The 22,913-nt window shown below is 45.6% G+C and overlaps 1 protein-coding gene across 1 annotated transcript in view; it reads left to right on the top strand.

The window, feature by feature from the left end:
- Positions 1-22,913, top strand: part of LOC138670270 (rabankyrin-5) — an 86,140-nt gene that overhangs the window by 2,225 nt on the left and 61,002 nt on the right. Inside the window, exons 2-5 of the mRNA XM_069757464.1 lie at positions 11,462-11,654; positions 15,777-15,895; positions 19,405-19,540; positions 19,735-19,858. Of these exons, the coding sequence (XP_069613565.1) occupies positions 11,462-11,654; positions 15,777-15,895; positions 19,405-19,540; positions 19,735-19,858 (572 nt within the window). The remainder of the gene's footprint in view (positions 1-11,461; positions 11,655-15,776; positions 15,896-19,404; positions 19,541-19,734; positions 19,859-22,913) is intronic.

The raw sequence follows: 22,913 nt of genomic DNA on the forward strand, positions 1-22,913 counted from the left end.
GTCAGCTGTGGTGTCACGGTCTACGGATATACACTGGTCAGCTGTGGTGTCACGGTCTACGGATATACACTGGTCAGCTGTGGTGTCACGGTCTACGGATATACACTGGTCAGCTGTGGTGTCACGGTCTACGGATATACACTGGTCAGCTGTGGTGTCACGGTCTACGGATATACACTGGTCAGCTGTGGTGTCATAGTCATGGTCTACGGATATACACTGGTCAGCTGTGGTGTCATAGTCATGGTCTACGGATATACACTGGTCAGCTGTGGTGTCACGGTCTACGGATATACACTGTTCAGCTGTGGTGTCATAGTCATGGTCTACGGATATACACTGTTCAGCTGTGGTGTCACGGTCTACGGATATACACTGTTCAGCTGTGGTGTCACGGTCTACGGATATACACTGTTCAGCTGTGGTGTCACGGTCTACGGATATACACTGTTCAGCTGTGGTGTCACGGTCCACAGGAATACACTGGTCAGCTGTGGTGTCACGGTCCACAGGAATACACTGGTCAGCTGTGGTGTCACGGTCTACGGATATACACTGGTCAGCTGTGGTGTCACGGTCTACGGATATACACTGGTCAGCTGTGGTGTCACGGTCTACGGATATACACTGGTCAGCTGTGGTGTCACGGTCTACGGATATACACTGGTCAGCTGTGGTGTCACGGTCTACGGATATACACTGGTCAGCTGTGGTGTCACGGTCTACGGATATACACTGGTCAGCTGTGGTGTCACGGTCTACGGATATACACTGGTCAGCTGTGGTGTCACGGTCTACGGATATACACTGGTCAGCTGTGGTGTCATGGTCTACGGATATACACTGGTCAGCTGTGGTGTCATAGTCATGGTCTACGGATATACACTGTTCAGCTGTGGTGTCATGGTCTACGGATATACACTGGTCAGCTGTGGTGTCATGGTCTACGGATATACACTGGTCAGCTGTGGTGTCATGGTCTACGGATATACACTGGTCAGCTGTGGTGTCATAGTCATGGTCTACGGATATACACTGTTCAGCTGTGGTGTCACGGTCTACGGATATACACTGTTCAGCTGTGGTGTCATAGTCATGGTCTACGGATATACACTGTTCAGCTGTGGTGTCACGGTCTACGGATATACACTGTTCAGCTGTGGTGTCACGGTCCACAGGAATACACTGGTCAGCTGTGGTGTCACGGTCCACAGGAATACACTGGTCAGCTGTGGTGTCACGGTCTACGGATATACACTGTTCAGCTGTGGTGTCATGGTCTACGGATATACACTGGTCAGCTGTGGTGTCATAGTCATGGTCTACGGATATACACTGTTCAGCTGTGGTGTCATGGTCTACGGATATACACTGGTCAGCTGTGGTGTCATAGTCATGGTCTACGGATATACACTGGTCAGCTGTGGTGTCATAGTCATGGTCTACGGATATACACTGTTCAGCTGTGGTGTCACGGTCTACGGATATACACTGTTCAGCTGTGGTGTCATAGTCATGGTCTACGGATATACACTGTTCAGCTGTGGTGTCACGGTCTACGGATATACACTGGTCAGCTGTGGTGTCACGGTCTACGGATATACACTGTTCAGCTGTGGTGTCACGGTCTACGGATATACACTGGTCAGCTGTGGTGTCACGGTCTACGGATATACACTGGTCAGCTGTGGTGTCACGGTCTACGGATATACACTGTTCAGCTGTGGTGTCACGGTCTACGGATATACACTGTTCAGCTGTGGTGTCACGGTCTACGGATATACACTGGTCAGCTGTGGTGTCACGGTCTACGGATATACACTGGTCAGCTGTGGTGTCACGGTCTACGGATATACACTGGTCAGCTGTGGTGTCACGGTCTACGGATATACACTGGTCAGCTGTGGTGTCACGGTCTACGGATATACACTGGTCAGCTGTGGTGTCACGGTCTACGGATATACACTGGTCAGCTGTGGTGTCATGGTCTACGGATATACACTGGTCAGCTGTGGTGTCATAGTCATGGTCTACGGATATACACTGTTCAGCTGTGGTGTCATGGTCTACGGATATACACTGGTCAGCTGTGGTGTCATGGTCTACGGATATACACTGGTCAGCTGTGGTGTCATGGTCTACGGATATACACTGGTCAGCTGTGGTGTCATAGTCATGGTCTACGGATATACACTGTTCAGCTGTGGTGTCACGGTCTACGGATATACACTGTTCAGCTGTGGTGTCATAGTCATGGTCTACGGATATACACTGTTCAGCTGTGGTGTCACGGTCTACGGATATACACTGTTCAGCTGTGGTGTCACGGTCTACGGATATACACTGTTCAGCTGTGGTGTCACGGTCCACAGGAATACACTGGTCAGCTGTGGTGTCACGGTCCACAGGAATACACTGGTCAGCTGTGGTGTCACGGTCTACGGATATACACTGTTCAGCTGTGGTGTCATGGTCTACGGATATACACTGGTCAGCTGTGGTGTCATAGTCATGGTCTACGGATATACACTGTTCAGCTGTGGTGTCATGGTCTACGGATATACACTGGTCAGCTGTGGTGTCATAGTCATGGTCTACGGATATACACTGGTCAGCTGTGGTGTCATAGTCATGGTCTACGGATATACACTGTTCAGCTGTGGTGTCACGGTCTACGGATATACACTGTTCAGCTGTGGTGTCATAGTCATGGTCTACGGATATACACTGTTCAGCTGTGGTGTCACGGTCTACGGATATACACTGTTCAGCTGTGGTGTCACGGTCTACGGATATACACTGTTCAGCTGTGGTGTCACGGTCTACGGATATACACTGTTCAGCTGTGGTGTCACGGTCCACAGGAATACACTGGTCAGCTGTGGTGTCACGGTCCACAGGAATACACTGGTCAGCTGTGGTGTCACGGTCTACGGATATACACTGGTCAGCTGTGGTGTCACGGTCCACGGGAATACACTGGTCAGCTGTGGTGTCACCGTCCACGGGAATACACTGGTCAGCTGTGGTGTCACCGTCCACGGGAATACACTGGTCAGCTGTGGTGTCACGGTCTACGGATATACATTGGTCAGCTGTGGTGTAACGGTCCACAGGAATACACTGGTCAGCTGTGGCGTCATAGTCACGGTCCACAGGAATACACTGGTCAGCTGTGGTGTCATAGTCATGGTCTGCGGATATCCACTGGTCAGCTGTGGTGTCACGGTCCACAGGAATACACTGGTCAGCTGTGGTGTCACCGTCCACAAGAATACACTGGTCAGCTGTGGTGTCACGGTCTACGGATATACATTGGTCAGCTGTGGTGTAACGGTCCACAGGAATACACTGGTCAGCTGTGGCGTCATAGTCACGGTCTACGGGAATGCACTGGTCAGCTGTGGTGTCACGGTCCATAAGAATACAGTTGTCAGCTGTAGTGTCATAGTCACGGTCCACAGGAATACACTGGTCAGCTTTAGTGTTACAAACCACAGGGATACACTGACGTGATATATGGGGTACATGGTAATATACTGACCCGATATATGGGGTACATGGGAATACACTGACCCGTATATGGGGTACATGGGAAGACACTGACCCGGTACATGGGAAGACACTGACCCGGTATATGGGAATACAGTGACCTGGTATATGGGGTACATGGTAATACAGTGACCCAGTATATGGGGTACATGGTAATACAGTGACCCGGTACATGGGAATACACTGACCCTGTATATGGGGTACATGGGAATACAGTGACCCGATATATGGGGTACATAGGAATACAGTGACCCGGTTTATGGGGTACATGGGAATACAGTGACCCGGTCTATGGAGTACATGGGAATACATTGACTCTGTATATGGGGTACATGAGAATACACTGACCCTGTATATGGGGTACATGGGAATACACTGACCCTGCATATGGGGTACATGGGAATACACTGACCCGGTATATGGGGTACGTGGGAATACACTGACCCTTTATATGGGAATACAGTGACCTGATATATGGGGTACATGGGAATACAGTGACCCGGTCTATGGAGTACATGGGAATACACTGACCCTGTATATGGGGTACATGGGAATACACTGACCCGGTATATGGGAATACAGTGACCCGACATATGGGGTACATGGGAATACAGTGACCCGGTCTATGGGGTACATGGGAATACACTCACCCTGTATATGGGAATACAGTGACCCGATATATGGGGTACATGGGAATACACTGACCCGATATATGGGGTACATGGGAATACACTGACCCGGTATATGGGGTACATGGGAATACACTGACCCTGTATATGGGAATACAGTGACTCGATATATGGTGTACATGGGAATACACTGACCCTGTATATGGGAATACAGTGACCCGATATGTAGGGTACATGGGAATACAGTGACCCGATATATGGGGTACATGGGAATACAGTGACCCGATATATGGGGTACATTGGAATACAGTGACCCAGTCTATGGGGTACATGGGAATACAGTGACCCGGTCTATGGGGTACATGGGAATACACTGACCCTGTATATGGGAATACAGTGACCCGATATATGGGGTACATGGGAATACAGTGACCCGGTACATGGGAATACAGTGACCTGGTATAAGGGGGACATGGGAATACACTGACCAGGTAGGTATATCGGGTACATGGGAATACACTGACCCTGTATATGGGAATACAGTGACACGATATATGGGGTACATGGGAATACACTGACCCTGTATATGGTAATACAGTGACCCGATATATAGGGTACATGGGAATACAGTGACCCGATATATGGGGTACATGGGAATACAGTGACCCGATATATGGGGTACATGGGAATACAGTGACCCGATATATGGGGTACATGGGAATACAGTGACCCGATATATGGGGTACATGTGAATACAGTGACCCGATATATGGGGTACATGGGAATACAGTGACCCGGTCTATGGGGTACATGGGAATACAGTGACCCTGTATATGGGAATACAGTGACCCGATATATGGGGTACATGGGAATACAGTGACCCTGTATATGGGAATACAGTGACCCGGTCTATGGGGTACATGGGAATACAGTGACCCTGTATATGGGAATACAGTGACCCGATATATGGGGTACATGGGAATACAGTGACCTGCGATAAGGGCTACATGGGAATATATTGTGTTTGGCATATCTGTATATAGGAACACATTTGCACCTGGCCCGACACCTGCAGTTCATATCTTAATATATACTTACCTTGTAATGTCTTCACATCCTGTTCCTTCCAGATGTGTCCGTGTCCCAGAATTCCAAGTGGCGGAAGTTCACCGACCTCCATATTGGGACACCCAAATGATGGGTGTCTCAATACCACCAGCGGAGCACCGTCGCGATCAGCCGAATAATTCACTGACCACCGCCATCTTTGTACAGGAGGAGCGCATGCGCAGGTTTAATGTGACCGCCGCTATCTGTCTGCACAAAGATGGTGGTGGTCTGATTTACTGCACTTGCGCAAATTCCACGCAGGCGCAGTGAATCATTTGGATGATCCCGGCAGCAGATGTGCGACGTGTCTACAGGCAGAGGAAGCCGGTCACATTAAAGGGGTTTGCCCACGAACAAATGTTCATTTTAAAAATTGTCTGTCTGACCGTGTACGAGAGCACATGGGGTACACAGGTCGAAGAAGCGATGACATGAGAGGAGAAGACAGCAGATGGGGGAGAGAAAGCGTACAGGGGTGAGAGAGACAGAGCACAGGGGGGAGACAGCTCAAACAGGACAGCACATGAGGGGAGAACACAGCACAGGAAGGAGAGAGACAGCAGACAAAGGGTGATAGCACATGGGGAAGATAGGTCAAAGTCAGCACATGGGGAAAGAGACAGTGGATAGGTGTGTGAGCACATGGGGGAGAGATTCTCAACGCTGCAAAGCCTGCCCCCATCGTGACATTACCACCCTCCCGATGCGATAACATCGGGCCTCCATCTAATATATAATTGCCTAGAATACTACTTCCTGCAATTTGTGCCAACTTCCTGTCTGGAGCTAATGTCCGGAGCTAATGTCCGGAGCTAATGTCCGGAGCTAATGTCCGGAGCTAATGTCCGGAGCTAATGTCCGGAGATAAGTGACGTCAACAGTGTCCAGTGTCTGATTGGTTGCCGCCTGCTGTGAGCGACCAATCAGAAACGTGCCGTACTGTGACACACTCCGCCCGCCATTTTGGTGTGATTTTTGAATTTTTACCTCACAGCAAGTTTCTACTGCGTGGAGGCGGGCCCAGTGACGTTGCTCTTCAAGCTCCTGCCGAATTTCGTCAAAAAAATGATAATACCATTTACCAAAACTATTTATATTTAGTTGTGAAGTGGTTCAGTGACATTTTCACACCAATTTTGAACTTTTGTTTGGTGTTTTCTCCATATACTGCCTATTATTCACTGACTGTTATACTGAGAGACTGCCGTTTATTAACCTCTTCTTTGCCACATTGGGTATATTGCTCTATTATTTGCCACATAAGGACATTGTCCATTATTGCCCAGCAATTTCTTAAATAACAAGAATTGTCAAGAGCTGGTAAGTGCAGCCATTTTTTGTTCTTCCTTACTATTATTTATTAATTGTATTATTCTTATACATTTGAATAAATAAAGTATATATGGATTCTAGACTCCCGATTCTTTAGAATCGGGCTGCCATCTAGTCTAGTATAATATACTTTGTTATGGCGCGACAACCATAGTCCATAAACAGCACTGGCCTGTGGCACCGCGACTAGTCTGCACACTACCACGTTGGGCCACTACTCACTAGCAGCAATATTTCACAGATATTGTCCAAGCATCCTTAGCAGACAATCTATGGCTCTGATTCATCAAGTTTGGCTTTTTACACAGCGGTCTAGAGGAAGTGTGTGCTGGAATAACGTGCACCAAATTCATTAAAGTACTTGATGAATTGGCCCCTACCGGTTTAGCTTGGACCGTGGATGAGTCTTATGTTCAGTGGATACTGTTGGTGTGCAGCTGCTTACCCGTGCTGAAGACCAGCGGTGCCACCACCGTAGTTCTTAGTAGTGAGCAGGGCGCTCTGCCGTTCCATTGATAGCACAGTTGTGTCTTGGAAAGAAAGAACCTTTGCAGCAGTGAAATCTTTGACAAATAAAGCAATCCTGGGGAAATGAGGGGAAAATGTGGTGCTCTCCCACCTGTGATGATACAGTATTATATATTTGTAAGTGACTCCAGGGTTGTGCCTGATGATGTCTACATGTCTCAGGAAGACTTGGAACTTAACTTTTATTGTATCCTCTTTTTTTAGCGTAAGTGTTCGCACTCCCTCTTGTACAGTTCTCCCTGGTTTCCCTACTTCTAATTGACATGCTGAAATCAATGTTTTGTCACCATTTTCTTCCAATAGTAAAGAAGTACTGATGTCATTATTAATACCTGGACTGTCAGCAGCTTACTGTGATGGTGATCACGGGGTCTCACAGCTGAATGCACAGAACTTTGAACTTCAGACTGTTTTTTTGATTATCCATTTGTTAGCTGTTTTTTCTAAATATTTTAGCTACGAAACCATAAATTCTTTACGTTCACAGTCACAAATTAGAAGTATCCCTCTAACTATCCTTAGAATAAGTGCACATAACGTCTTTTCAGACGCCGAGGGGGTTTAAAAAATTGGCGTGTGCATTTTGGCATGTTCCGCTCTGTATATTACAATACAAGTCAGTGGGAAAGCTCAAAAGACACCTAGACATTGCTGTAACGCCTAAGGGTATGATTCCACGTGCCGGATTACATCAGGATTTGCTGCGGATTAGATGCTGTGTCCAATCCGCCGCTTCCAGATGTTACAGCATAGTGGAGGGGATGCGTAACCGGACATGCGACGCGTCTTCATAATATTATTTATCTTGCGGAGACGCTCTGTCTCCGCAAGATAAATAACCCGATCTATGAATATGATGCGGTGATTCTGCATGTGTTCAGTGAACACATCCGGAATCACCACGCTTACAACGGGGTGGAGCGAGGTATCCGCTGCATCCAAAGCGCCAAGCTTCCGGACCGTGGATACAAACCCTTATGGAGAGCTGTGCCATCACAGGAAAAGGGATGTCACAAAAATCTTGTGAAAACCGTAAAAAAAATGCCAGTGGCTAAAATTATCTGACAAACACTCAGGAAACAACCAAAAAATAGCACAAAAGACTCTTCCAGGGGAAAAAAAAATTCCAAGCATTTTTTTGCTTGAAAAACTGTGCACACGTTGCGGAATTTTCTGCAGCGGATTTGATTAAATCCGCAGTGCAAAAAGTACTGCGGATTTATCACGTTTTTTTTTGTGCGGTTTCCACTGCGGTTTTGGACACCTGCAGATTTTTAATATGGAGCAGGTGCCAAACCGCTGCGGATTCTGCACAAAGAATTGACATGCTGCGGAAAATAAATAAATAAACCGCAGCGTTTCCGTGCGTTTTTTTCCACAGCATGTGCACAGCGGTTTTTGTTTTCCATAGGTTAACATTGTACTGTACACCACATGGAAAACTGCTGCGGATCCGCAGCGTCAATACCGCTGCGGATCCGCAACGAAAACCGCAACGTGTGCACATACCCTTAAATTATCTGTCAACTCTTAGGGTCTAATTCATCCAAGCTTTCACATCAGAATTCTGGTATAAAAGCTTTGAAAAGTCACAAAATTTAGGCACAACTTGGACTTTGCCCGTTTTCACACCAGTTTCTCCCAGCTCTGACAGAATTGGGGCAAGAGGGGTGTGACGCCACCACCATCTGATTGATGGCGAGCTCTGGCATTCCATACTCCAGAAATTTCACTGTTCCTGACTGCAGTGAGGTTTCTGGCGTAGCAAGCGGAGGCACACACCACCATCAGAAGCTCCTGATTCATAAAGAGGCGTGCGGTATGGATGGAGTTTATGGTTTCCAGATGGTTTTGGCTGATTTATCAATTTCAACTTTTTTAAAAAATGTTAACGTTTTTGCAAGAATGTATTCCAGTCCCCCTCTGGAAAGATTTTTTTGTGTGTTTGAAATTTTTGTGTAAAATTTGTGACATTTTAGTGGCTTAAAAAAATTTGAATCTGGGTCTTTAGCTTAAAGATTTTTGATCCATGAGACTGATGTTGATAACACTTTCATAAGATTTGGTGGAACTGTACAGGTGCCACCAAACACTTCTCAGTTGTGCAAATGCTCCTTTAGCTGGCAGCTATTCCTCCTTCCCAACCATCCCATACTTATGGCAATGAATCTGCTATCAAATACTGACTAATCTTATACGAAAATTAATAATTGTTAATGTTGAAATCAAACGGCCCATCCTTCTCTTTTTTTTTTTTTTTCAACATCTGACTTTCATCATGCTGCAGGCCCAAACTATGTGATGGTGCAAGCAGACGCCTTTGCCTCGGCAGCATCATAGGAGTTCAGGGGCACTGAAGCTGGCCAAACTGAATAATACAAAAAAAGCTTGTAAGCGCTGTGCTCCTTGCTTGGGAGATTGGCCACAGCTGATAGATTTGCAGAAATGGCCGGAAACCTAGGCAATAAATTGTAAACTATAGAATTAAAAATCACCCCGTTATTGAGAAAAATTAGGATTTTTAATAAGGGATCAATTGTAAAGTTGCTTGTTATGATGAGCACTTTGCAATTTTAGAAAATTAAAATTTTTTAAAATTTTATTTTTTTAGTACACGCCTGCGCAAGGCAATCTTGCACAGCGCAGGCGTGTACTATGGAGGACAGAGAATGAACTTCAATCCAATATTGCAGCCAGCATGCAGCCAGCGGGTAAGGAAAGGGTGAATCAAAAACCCCGCCTCCATGGCTGAAGATTGTTCCCTCCAAATTCAGGTGACAGTGTCCCTTTAAAGGGTCACTGGTCTATACACTGACAGGCGTCTCACAGTGCGAGGCTTCAGCTTCCCTGATCACTGCTGCACAGGGGATTTGATGGCACATCATCTCATTAAGCGAGCGCAGCGCTAGCTCTGCTAATTGTTCACTTCCTCTGCCTTATAGTATGAGACCAGTTACTGGCATGATGCAATGAAAGTGATGATCCTTGTGAGGAAGCACAGTCTTTCCTTAGTAGCATGTTTTGTCATCAGGTGGAGCAAGTGAAACATGTGCAGCGCCAGTGATGTTTCCGCCTTCGGCTTCTCTGCACTTTCCGTTATACTTGATAATTGAGCAGTAATTGTGATGAATGATGATTATGTAGCTTCACATTTCTGAATGATGCTGCTGGATTCCTTTTACTGCTTCCCCAGGGGCTCATTGTATTTTCTGGCAAATTTATCCTCCGCATTATTATATATGATGTGTAAAGCGAGTGTATGGGCTGAACCATTCATCCTTTTAAGTGCGCGGTACAATGTGTCTGAGCCCGGATGACCATTTATAATACAAAGTGATAGCTGCACAGTCAGTGTAAGCTTTATATTTCAGGTTGTTTAGATATTGTAGGATGTCCACATATTATACATACCGTAGTCTTCTGAAAATGCAAAACACTTTATACAAGTTACAGTGGCCTCTGCCAGGTCCTGTTGTTGCCAGGTTAAAGGGAAACTGTCAGAGAACCTGCAGCATGTCAGAGAAAGCTTCTCTCTTCCCAATTCCAGTTGATTGACAGGTCTCTATTTATGCACATGGGAGAGACCTGTCAATCAACCGCAGTTGGGTTGGGAGAAGCCAGTCGGAGTTAATATGGGACTATCGAGGTCTCTCCTTATAGTTTTCGACTGGCTTTTCAAACTGTGGTTTCTTCCAAATACCACAGTGTTTCATAGAAGACATACCAGGCTGCAGGTGTGCAGCCAGGCTCTCATTCATGCTGCCCATGGTTAGGGCACAGAGAATCCAATGACAAGGTCCCTTTAAATATTGACATGACATATACCAGATTATAAAATGTTTTTCATTATCAGACAGTGTATAAGATTATAATATGTCGTTCTAAATTCCATCCTTCGGGAGCCGTACAAACTCTGCCCACAAAGTACATCCTGACTGTGGCACTGGTGTCAGGACGTAATCTTTCATTGCATGCCCTTCAGTGTTCAGTAGTGAACACTGCATGTGTGTGCTAACAGAGCAAGAAGAAATTAATGAGCTTGTGGCAATCAAAATACACCTCCCTGTCCAAGAATGTGGTCCCTGAGAATCTGCCAGGGGGCCTGATAAAAGGTCATCGTGGGCCGTAAATGGCCTTGGGGCCTGAGGTTCCCCACCCCTGTTCTAAAGGGTGGCAACCCGGGGCAGCATGAATCTATTGATGGGTTCCCTTTTCCAAAAATTTCTACTTACATGTTTTTATTAGACCGTTAGACTGAAGCTTTATAAACAGTAAAAAGTGCAAACTAATTTTTTATTTCTCTGTTAAAGAGGAAGTGGGCAAATTACAGAAGCACTTGGCTCTTCTACGCCAGGAATATGTGAAATTGCAGAAGAAACTGGCAGAAACAGAGAAGAAATGCACCCTACTAGCAGCCCAGACAAACAAAGAGGCTTCCGACGACTCCTTCATCAGCCGTCTCCTGGCTATCGTTGCACAGTTGTACCAACAGGAGCAGTACAGGTCAGATGGGGGAGATTTTTGCCTTTATTTATTGCAGAGTGTTTTCATTCAGGGTATGTGCACACGTACAGGTTTTTTCACGTTGTTTTCGCGTTTTTTCGCGCTAAAAACGCTATAAAAACTCATTAAAAACGCATACATTATGCATTCTATCATTTAGAATGCATTCTGCATGTTTTGTGCACATGGATGCGTTTTTTTCCGCAAAAAAATGCATCGCGGTAAAAAAAATGAGCATGTTCATTATTTTTGCAGATTTTCTGCGTTTTTCCCGCAATTCTATGCATTTGGGAAAAAACGCACAAAAAACGCGTCAAAATCGCGGTAAAAACGCATGCGGATTTCTGGCAGAAATGTCCGGTTTTTGTCAGGAAAATTTCTGCAAGAAATCCTGACGTGTGCACATACCCTTATTCTTTTCTTTCCTTAAAGGGAACCTGTCACCGTTTTTTTTATGTCTGAACTATGACTAGCACCTTAACCAGCACCTATGCTGCATTTCATAAAATGTATATAACCTACTGACTGCACCTGTATAAACCCTCAAACACCTTTTGAAATTCTCCTGTGCTCTATGTAAATCCTGCCGATCCGGTGTGATACTGGCTGCAGATACTTTAAAGATCTGGTTGAAAGTCTTAACCGTAGATGAGACTGGTCAAGTACTGCTCCCTATCCAGATCGTTATATTTTCTCTGAAAAGCCACAGCATCTCAGAGAAAAATACCCCTGGCTGAAATCGTGCAGCCCGGCTCTGATTCAAGCTTTGGGGAGCATTAATTGTCAGGTTCCTTTTAATGCACTATACAGTATGTAAATCAAGGCAAATTTTCTGTCAATTTGGTTGCTCATCTGAGGATTCCATAGAATATGAGTCACACAGTTTTTGCAACTTTCTGCATTTTTCTTATCACCGTCATTGGTTTGTTTCATTCTTAGGGAAGAATATATTGTTTGAACACTTTTTTTCTCCCAAAGCTAAAATTTGAAACATTTAAAAAATAAAATACAAGTAAAATCAGAGATGCAACAAAGAAAACAATATTGGTAGCTTAAAAAAATCCCTACCCTAAAAAATATTGTTATTCCAGAAACAAAAAGCTCCAATTGTGAATATAAAGTGGCCATGAAATTATCTTTAAAATTAGCCCAATGTTGCTGGGTCCAAGTTGACAGCAGTTGGGGTCAACATATAGAGGTGGGGGTTCAGCAAACTTTTTGACAACGTCGAGTTAGTAGGTGGGGACCAGTAGAAAAATCTAAGCACATCTTATAGACACCTCTCCATTACTAAATTGTGGACTTGATGTCAGCGGCCATAAAACAGCCGACATCAGCCCCACTTGACACCACCACAGGGAAAGTGGGAAGAGATGGGAAAAAAACCAGAATTGGCGTATCTAATAGATGTGTCTTTTCGGGGGCAGTTGCGGGCTGCTATTTTTTAGGCTGGATGGGGGGCAATATCCATGACTCCTTACCAGCCCTCTGCTTTAGCTTGGTTGGATGTCAAAAATGGGGGAAATCCCACACTTTTTTTTAACTACGTATTTAATTTTAAAAAACAGTGTGGGGACCCCTCTATTCTTGATAACCAGCCATGATAAAACTGACAGCTGAGGGTTGCAGCCTGCAGCTGTCAGTTTTGCCATGCCGATTTTTTTATAGCGTTGAGTAAATACTGTTATCAGCAGGTGTAGGCTGATGGGAGTAATACTCTCCCATCAGTTGGACACTTGTGACAGGAGGTAAACTTTTTACCGCTTCTCACAGCTTCTGGCTCACGCTGTGATCTGACAGCATGGGAGCCGCAGCGCTCTGACTGGTGGTAATAATCTTACTGCCAATTAGAGCAGCCGGTGTTTCTCACGCTGTCATGCAGAAGACAGTGTGGGAAACAACCGATGTTTGAGGTGCCAAACTGCACAGTAAGGCCATGTTCACACGATCCTTCTTTTCATGCGGAATTGCCGCGATTTTCCCGCTGCGGGTCTGCAGCTGTTTTCCATGCAGGGTACATTACATTGTACCCTATGGAAAACAGGAACTGCTGTGCCCACAATGCGGAAAATAAAAAAAAAAGCCGCGCTGAATAGCTGCGGGAAAAAAGAAGTACCATGTCACTTCTTTTTTCGGAGCCGCAGCGGTTCTGCACCCATTGACCTCCATTGTGAGGTCAAACCCGCAGTAAAACCCGCAGATGAAAAAAATATCTGCGGGTTTTACTGTGGTTTGTGGTGCAGAACCGCTGCAGCAGGAAGTGCGGGGAAGCGGGCGGAAGTGCGTGGGCGGAGTGTGGCTGCCCCCCCGTGCTCCGATCCCGCCCCCCCCCCCGTGCTCCAATCCCACCGCCCCGTGCTCCGATGCCACCCCCCCCAGTGCTCCGATGCCCTCCCCCGTGCCCTAATCTCCCCCCCCATATACTTACCTGGCGTCCCGGTGTCCGTCCGGCCGTCTTCTCCCTGGGCGCCGCCATCTTGCAAAATGGCGGGCGCATGCGCAGTGCGCCCGCCGAATCTGCCGGCCGGCAGATTCGTTCCAAAGTGCATTTTGATCACTGAGATAGATTATATCTCAGTGATCAAAATAAAAAAAAATAGTAAATGACACCCCCCCCCCCCCCTTTGTCACCCCCATAGGTAGGGACAATAAAAAAAATTAAGAATTTTTTTTTTTTTCCATTAAGGTTAGAATAGGGGTAGGGGTAGGGTTAGGGTTAGGGGTAGGGTTAGGGTATTTTCAGCCATTTTAACCCTAAAAAACTTCCTAGAAAACACACAGACTCTGCATAGAAAACTGCATAAAAAAAAGGATCAAAAAACGCATCAAAAAAGGACAAAAAAAGGACCTGCGTCTTCTGCCAAGAGCTGCAGTTTTTTAAAAAACAGTCCTGAAAAAAAAAGGATGGAAATCAGGAACGTGTGAACATACCCTAACAAGGACTTCCTGGAGAAGTCAGAGTTTGGGGTCTGTGCCCGAACAGTAGGTGTTTGGTATGGACCCCGAACTTTGCTGTTTGGGTTTGCCCATCTCAAATTATGAGCCCCATTGGGAACAGCGATGATAATGTATGTAAAGCGCTCTGGAATAAGATAGCACTATATAAGCAAAAGCATAATAATAATTGGGAAAATGATGGAAAGCATGTTTTGCAGAGTCTGCTAGTCTGCTTAGCAGTATAACTACCGCTTTATTGCTAAGTTAGTTCCTGTGTACATTTCCGGAACAAAGCTTTTATCACAGGATACTGGTAGAAAGCTGATTTCCCTGCAGTGAAAGAAATTTTATGTTCTCCATGATTTTTGCACTGGTCAGGTTTCCTGCTTTGTAACATTCCTTCCACTGATTCCATTCATTCACTGTATGAAGTCCTGTATTTTTTCATTGTAAATGTTCATGAGTCCCAAAATAACCTCTTTCATGCCTGCAGAATTTTGTCATTGCCTTATGAGTTTGGGATTTGGATACAAAGAAGTGTTATAAAATGCAGTACCTAAAAGGTCCAGTGAACTTCACCTGACTGCGTACAATAGGATCTGACAGCCCATCTGATGTGACTCTTAGTAATTAACTGTATTCCCCCTGCTATAGAGTTCTGGATCAAGCTTTTTTTTCTATAACTGTCCATTGTGCTGTTCCTCTGTTATTCCTCCAAGAAATTTATGAATAATCTGACATCTGGGTGTTACCATTCCTCCTCGTCAAAGGTTCGTGTCCCTACGCAGTCCGATATGGCCAGCGCTAATTGGACAGGGTGATACTCTCCTAAATGATAACACTAAGTTGGCAATTTATTCATAATTTCCTCAAATCGAGCATCATTGTTGTGTGCTGGGAAAAATAGCCTTTTCCATAAAGACTCCAGCACGCACGTAACAAAGGCTAAAAGATCTGCTGCTACCACCATGTTGGATATTACAGGACACCTTTATTGGTCTTGTGGAGCCCATAGCAGCACCCGGCCTGATAGAGATGGCCTATCCAATCAGGATGCCATAACTTAGTAAGGGAAAGAAAACCCCTGTAGGTACTGACAACAGCACACAATTATTACAACTTATTTAATGTAAGATTATTATAATCCATGCTCCCAGGTTTCACGCATTTCCTTTTGTGCCTTAGTGACCTGATGATAAAAATTGGAGATCAAGACATCAATGCTCACAAGTTTGTGTTGGCTGCAAGAAGTGAGGCCTGGAGCTTGGCCAGTTTGGCATCTACAAAGGAACTAAACCTGTCAGGTGAGGACAGTCTGAGTTCTGCTTTACAGAACTGGATGCACTTAATCTGTTCTTCCTGCGCCTTCTGTGAATACATGTCTGTCTTTCAATGCCATATTTTACTTATGTGTATGCAAAATCCTCTGCTGGTTAATTTAGTAATATATCTTTATAGCTGGCAGATCTGTTTTTTTCTAAAACTGAGCTCCAAATACACAGCAGACATTGAAATAACAAAAGGAACCCACCACTAAATGGTGCTTAGGAGCTGAATGCATATGTCTTAGGATGATTTCACATTTGCGCTGCGGAGGGCTGTGTACGTCCTCCGTGAAGCTCCTCCCACTGCCTTCCCTCCTCCGGTCAGCTCCGCCTATGTCTGCATGCGGCGTGCGTACCCTATCTTTACCATTAGGTACGCAGGCCATGCCGATGTATGCGGACGCCTCCGCATGGGTCGTTTTGACGGTGCGGCGACCTGCGCCGAACGCAACAAGTTGTATTTTGGTACGGTCGCCGCACCCTCAAAACGACGCATGCTGAGGCATCGGCGTACATCGGCATGGCCTGCGTACCCAATGGTAAAGATAGGGTATCCACGCCGATGTAGGTGGAGCTGACCGGAGGAGGTGCGGCAGTGGGCGGAGCTTCACGGAGGACATCCGCAGCACCTCCATCCGCAAATGTGAAACCAGCCTTGCACATTGAACTCAATAATAGCACAGTATGTAGTACCCTTAGGCCCCTGTTAGTGGTGGCTGCAGCATGTCGTCCTTTATATCTCTATCTATACTGGGAATTTGGAGAACTGTACAGAAAACACTAAGCTCTGATCACACAACATGTATGCAAAGAGATTACTTGTCACAGAAGATTACACCTAAAAATTCCAAGCTACTAAATTTAGTTTAGAGGGCAATTCCCTAGCCAATGGTGCCGAGTTTGTCTTTTTCCAGCAGTCCCTTTGGGAATGAATAAAGCCGTTGCTGTATTCTGATTCTGGACACATCAGTGGCTCCATTTATTCTCTTTGAGCTTTATAGTAATGTACCTACGGATAAGTGATGACTTATAATGTTGGGAATAACTCTTTAAGCTAGGCATAGAAATAAATATTTCTACACTACTTCTATTTCCGTTCATTACAGTTTGTTATTGGAGCTTGTCCCAGGAATAAAAGGCTGTCCAGTACTAGTACAGCCCCTTCTCCATATGAATGTTTGCCCACATGAAAATAACGACACCTATACCCGACTCCCATGCAAGTGCTTTTCCAGCGGTTTCGACTCTTGCGTTTCCGGGGCTCACATGAGGTTGGTACGTCATGTGAGCCCTGCACCCAATCAGCGCTGGCGTCACTGTCCCCGCCTCCGGATGTATTAGTAATCAAGAGGAAGTGAGCGCCAGCTGCAGCCCTCCAGCATTAAGACATGATTTAATGTGCTGAGAAGGGGTCCACATGTGTGGAGGGGCACAGGAGCTGAGCTCCCTCCACACGGCCAGTTATGTTGCATACCAGGCATCTGTGTCAATCAGCAGTCTACCCTTTAGATGCTGCTGTTAATCTCCGACAGCGACACTTAAATGGAATTCATTCCAGTGCTTGCACACACTGGCACCCTTCAACCCACCAAACTCCCAAAGTAGATGGGCAGATGTATTGCTGTGACAGACGGGGGTTATCACTGCCATCTTGGTACTCCTGTGATGCTCAACCACAGGTTGAACTTCATAGGAGCACATTATTTTCACTATATACTGTAAAATAATGGTATTGTAGTATAAGCAATCAAGCAATTGTGGGTTAATGCCTCCTAAGGGGACATTAACTTTTTTATTTTTCTGTCAATATGGCCATGTGAGGTCTTGTTTTTGCTGGACGGGTTGTACTTTTGAACAACATAATTGGTTTTAACATATCGTGTACTGGAAACGGGGAAAAAAAAGTCCAAGTGTGGTGAAATTGCAAAAAAGTGCAATTCCACAGTTGTTGTTTTTTTGTTTTTTTTTAACCATGTTCATTAAATGCTAAAACTGACCTTCCATTATGATTCTTCAGGTCATTACGAGTTCCTTGACACCAAACAGGTCTAGGTTCTTTTTTATTTAAGTGGTGAAAAAAATCCAAACTTTGATTTAAAAAAAAAAAAAAAAAAAAAAATGGCGCCATTGGGCTGGGTAAGGGCTTATTTTTTGCGGCCCGAGCTGACGTTTTTATTGATACTGTTTTGGTGTAGATATGATCTTTTGATCACATTTTATTGCAATGTAGCGGCAACCAAAAAAATCGTAATTCTGACATTTCTAATTTTTTTCTCGTTACGCCGTTTAGCGATGGGGTTAATTTTTTTTATATTGATAGAACGTGGCAATACCAAATATGTGTATGCTTGATTTTTTTTTTATTATTGTTTTATTTTGAATAGGGCAAAAGTGGGGTGATTTGAACTTTTATATTTTTTTTTTATTATTTTTAAAAACTTTTTTTTTTGTTTTACTTTTTGCATGCTTCAAGGGGTAACCGATGGGCAAGATTTCCGGTGCGCTTACCAGAAGCACGAGTTAATTGCCGCTGTCAGAGATTTAACAGCTTTTAACAGGTTTAATAGATATTTGACAGCATTTAACCGTTTAACAGCCACGGGTGGATCACAATTCCATCTGCAGCTGTTAGAGGCACATGTCATCTGGTCAAAGCAGCTGACATGTGTCGGGAAAGATGTGGGCTCAAAATGCCAGAATTGCGGGTTTTTTGGTCACATCACCGCCTTTAAAAAAAAAAAATGCAGTAAAATGCAATCAAAATATCGTATGTACCAGATATTGGTATCAATAAAAATATCAGCTCACTACGCGGAAAAAAAAGCCCTCGTCCCAGCTCCATCAACAGAAAAATAAAAATGTTACTTGTCTCAGAAAATGCCAAAACAAAGTGTATATGTGTGTATATATATATATATATATATATATATATATATATATATATATATATATATATATATATATATATATATATATATCTCTATATCTCTATATATATATATATATCTCTATATATCTATATCCCTGTAATTGCACTGACCCCAAAAATCCAGTTTCTGGGTCACTTTTACCGGACAATGCCTTAAACACATAACAAAAAATGGCAGAATTGCATTATTTTCTCCATTTCATTGCACCTGGAATTTTTTCCCGTTTTTCAGGATATTGAATGACAAAATGAATGATGTCATTCAAAACGAAATGTTGCCCAACATAAAAGAAGCCCTCATACTACTATGCTGACCGAAAACCAAAGTTGGACGAAAAATAGAAAAAAAGGGCAAAAAGCCTCCTGCTCCTTAAAGGGTTAAGGACAGCCTATTATGTAGAGATGAATGCACACAGGCAGACATTTATTTTGCTTTCACAAGACTATGGGAATAAAGCAGCTCTTTACAGTGATCTGTCGTGCATTAGGTTTGCGGTTCCTCTCTGCGGCTACCATGTACGGGGTAAAACCTTGTTCATGAAGTCTGATCTGTTCTCAGATTCTAACCCCGAGGTGACCATGGCAATGCTGCGTTGGATCTATACAGATGAGCTGGATTTGCGGGAAGATGACATCTACTTAACAGAGTTGATGAAGCTTGCAAATAGATTTCAGCTTCAGCTTCTTAGAGAAAGGTACAACTTTCATAGTTCCCTCCAAGTATCAGTGTAGTTGTCTTGCTACTTTCTGATATGCCGTGATTAGATATGGATGATGAATGCATCCTATCAATGACGGGGGCGGCATATGGTCTGGGGATTTTCTACGTTTCTGTGAAACAACAAATGTCTAATTTATCTGGATGGCTCCGTTTGTGTCTTTATGGCAGGTGTGAAAAGGGTGTCATGTCACTAGTGAATGTGAGGAACTGCATCCGCTTCTACCAGACAGCAGAGGAACTCCATGCCATCACACTGTTGAACTATTGTGCCGAGATTATTGCAAGTCACTGGGTAAGATAATGATAAATTAGGCAGAATAAATAGCTGTGCTGTGTTTTTTCTTTATCGCTCTATTGGGGGACACAGGTAACCATGGGTGCATGCTGCTGTCGCTAGGAGGCCGACACTAGGCAAAAAAGGAAAATCGCTCCTCCTCAGCAGTATACACCCGCCAACAGGCACCAAGTACCTCAGTTTAAGCTTAGTGTCTGTAGGAGGCGGACATGGATCTGATCCCAAATCCGCATTTTCCTTTTCACGTATCTTGTTTGTTTTTATTAATCTTTTCTCTTTGTCTTTCAGGTTCTTCTTCCTTAGAGTAGCAGGGTGTTTTCCCGTACTTATGCAACTGAGAGAGCAGTGTAGTGTCACCCACATTGCCCACTCTCAGAACCGCAGGCAGGACCTTAACCCCTGTCACCCTCAGTGGTGCTTCAGGGTGATTCCCGGTGGCCGGTCCTTTGTCTTTTCCCCTCCCCACCCCTCTCCTCGGTGGTCAGTGGTGACCTCCCCCCTTCTCGTAAGGGGTCGACGCTGTCTTCTGCACCATCTGGAGACAATGCGGGAAGCAGGATCCCTGATTCCATCGACCCTCAACCACCCGAGGGCTCCTGATGTGTTCCTCATTTGTGAATAGGAACCTTGGACCCACCTTGTAGGTATGTATGTTTCCTCCCCCTCAGCAGCGCATGGCAGGACTTGTCAACACTTCTGTCACTTAACAGGGCGGTTTTAGTACATTATTCCCTGCACAGCCGTGGCCATTTTTCCCATGTTGCCGGTCCCAGTCCTTGGGAACAACCTCCTTTCTTTCCTGGCTGCGCCTCCTCTCTGCTTCCCCAGCCACTCGCCACCGCTCTTTCGGACCAATAGGAGGTCTTGCCGGGTCAGAGATTCTTCTGCTCTGACCTGGCCACGCCCTGCGATTTGCGTTTATCTCCTTGGCGCCCATTTTTCTGCTCCTATCATGGAGCTTCCAGCGATTCACCAATCGGAGGGGCGCTTTCTGTTACTTGCCAGCGGGCAGATCCTGCTGCCTGTTCACACCCCCGGCATGTCAGCCTATCGGACGCATACTTTCTGTTTCACTGACCTGCAGTTTAGTCACCCCCACTGCACTACATCGTGCTTGTTGTGATCAGCATAGCTGATTCTATTTTGGATCTTGTGCCTCAGCAGATCGTGAGTCCTGTCTGAGACTTCCTTTATCTGCACATTTCCTGTGCATTTGGCATTAGACCTCGCTGCATCTACCTGCGGGTATCTGACACAGGGGGACACCTCTAACCTCAAAGTCATCTGCTGACAGTCGCTGGCATCGGGTAGGCTCTGCTCTCTCTCCTTCCTTTCTTCTGTACCCCTATATAGCCCTTCACAGCAGTATCACCAAGGCTTGACTTATGCACAATCCTGCAGAGGCTTCTCGTCCTCCCTCTAGGCCTAGTGTGATTCATTACGCCCGCCAAGACTCCCGTCTCCGGGCCCAGGGATTCTTCAGGCTGTATTTTCCCCACTACACAAAGGAGTAATCGTCTCTGTTCCCCAGAACAAACGGTTTTCAGGGTTCTACTCCAATCTTTTCGTAGTCCTGAAGAAAGGCTGATCGCTTCATCCGATTTTGGACCTCAAGCAACTGAATCGTCACGTTCGGATCCATCCTTTAAGAATGGAGTCCCTACGTTCGGTAATTGCCTAAATGGAACGGAAGAATTTCTTTGCTCTGTAGACATTCAGGATGCTTATCTTCACATTCCTGTTTGTGTTCAGCATCAGAGATTCCTACGGTTTGCGATCCAGAAGGACCGCTATCAGTTCACGGCTCTTCCCTTCGGCTTGGCCTCTGCCCCCAGAGTATTCACTAAGGTCATGGCAGTGGTCATAGCCATCCTTCGTTCCAAGGGGATTCTCCTAATCCCTTACTTTGACGATCTCATGATCAAGGGGCCGTCCCGCCGAGACTGCGACCAGAGTCTTCAGATCACTCTGGACACTCTGGTCTGTCTCGGCTGGATTGTCAACAGAGAGAAGTCCTCCCTGACCCCAGCTCAGCACCTGGTGTTTCTGGGTATGAGGTTCGACACGGCCCAAGCCCGTGTCTTTCTTGCAAAAGAGAAGTTTTCATCCCTCTGCCAGGGGATCCGCACTCTAAAGCGATCAGCTCCTCTTCCCCTGCGGTCCTACATGAGAGATCTTGGGAAGATGATTGCCACCATGGAAGCTGTGCCTTTTGCCCAGTTCCATACCCATCCTCTTCAGCTGGCCCTCTTTTCTGCTTGGGACAAGAGGACCGTCTCTCTCGACCGGCCCATGCTTCTACTCCTCAAGGCAATCCCTGACCTGGTGGATGCTATCCGCCTCAGTCCTGCTCCTGCGCGGGATTTCCTTCCTCCCTCTCCGGTGGCAGATCATCAACACCAACACCTGTCTCCTAGGTTGGGGAGCGGTGTTTCTTCATCACACAGTACAGGGTCGTTGGAACGTCCAAGAAGCCGATCTCCCCATCAATCTTCTGGAGATCAGAGCAATTTTTCTTGCCCTTTGCCGCTGGCAATCTCTCCTCGCAGGCCAGCCGGTCCACATACAATCGGACAACGCCATTGCCATGGCTTACATAAACCATCAAGGCGGGACTCTCAGTAAACAGGTGATGGCAGACGTAACATGGATTCTGCGATAGCTGGAGCATCACCTTCCCACCATATCATCCGTAGACATTCCGTGGGTGGAAAATTGGGCAGCCGATTTTCTCAGTCGTCAGGGTCTCACATCGGGCAAGTGGGCTCTCAACCCCTGCTGTCTTCAACCAGTTATGCCAGATATGTGGCACGCCGGATGTCGACCTGATGGCGTTTCGGATGAACCACAAAATTCCTCAGTTCATAGCCAGGTCCCAGGATCCACTAGCCATTGGTTGCGATGCCCTAGTGATCCCGTGGCACCAATTACAGCTGCCTTATCTTTTTCCGCCCCTCCCCTTGATTCCGAGAGCCATGAAAAAGATAAAGGCGGAAGGAATTCCCGTCATCTTGTTAGCTCCAGGCTGGCCAAGAAGTTCACAGTCTCTAAG

Source organism: Ranitomeya imitator, chromosome 3 (genome assembly GCF_032444005.1).
Source record: "Ranitomeya imitator isolate aRanImi1 chromosome 3, aRanImi1.pri, whole genome shotgun sequence".
Classification (NCBI taxonomy): domain Eukaryota; kingdom Metazoa; phylum Chordata; class Amphibia; order Anura; family Dendrobatidae; genus Ranitomeya; species Ranitomeya imitator.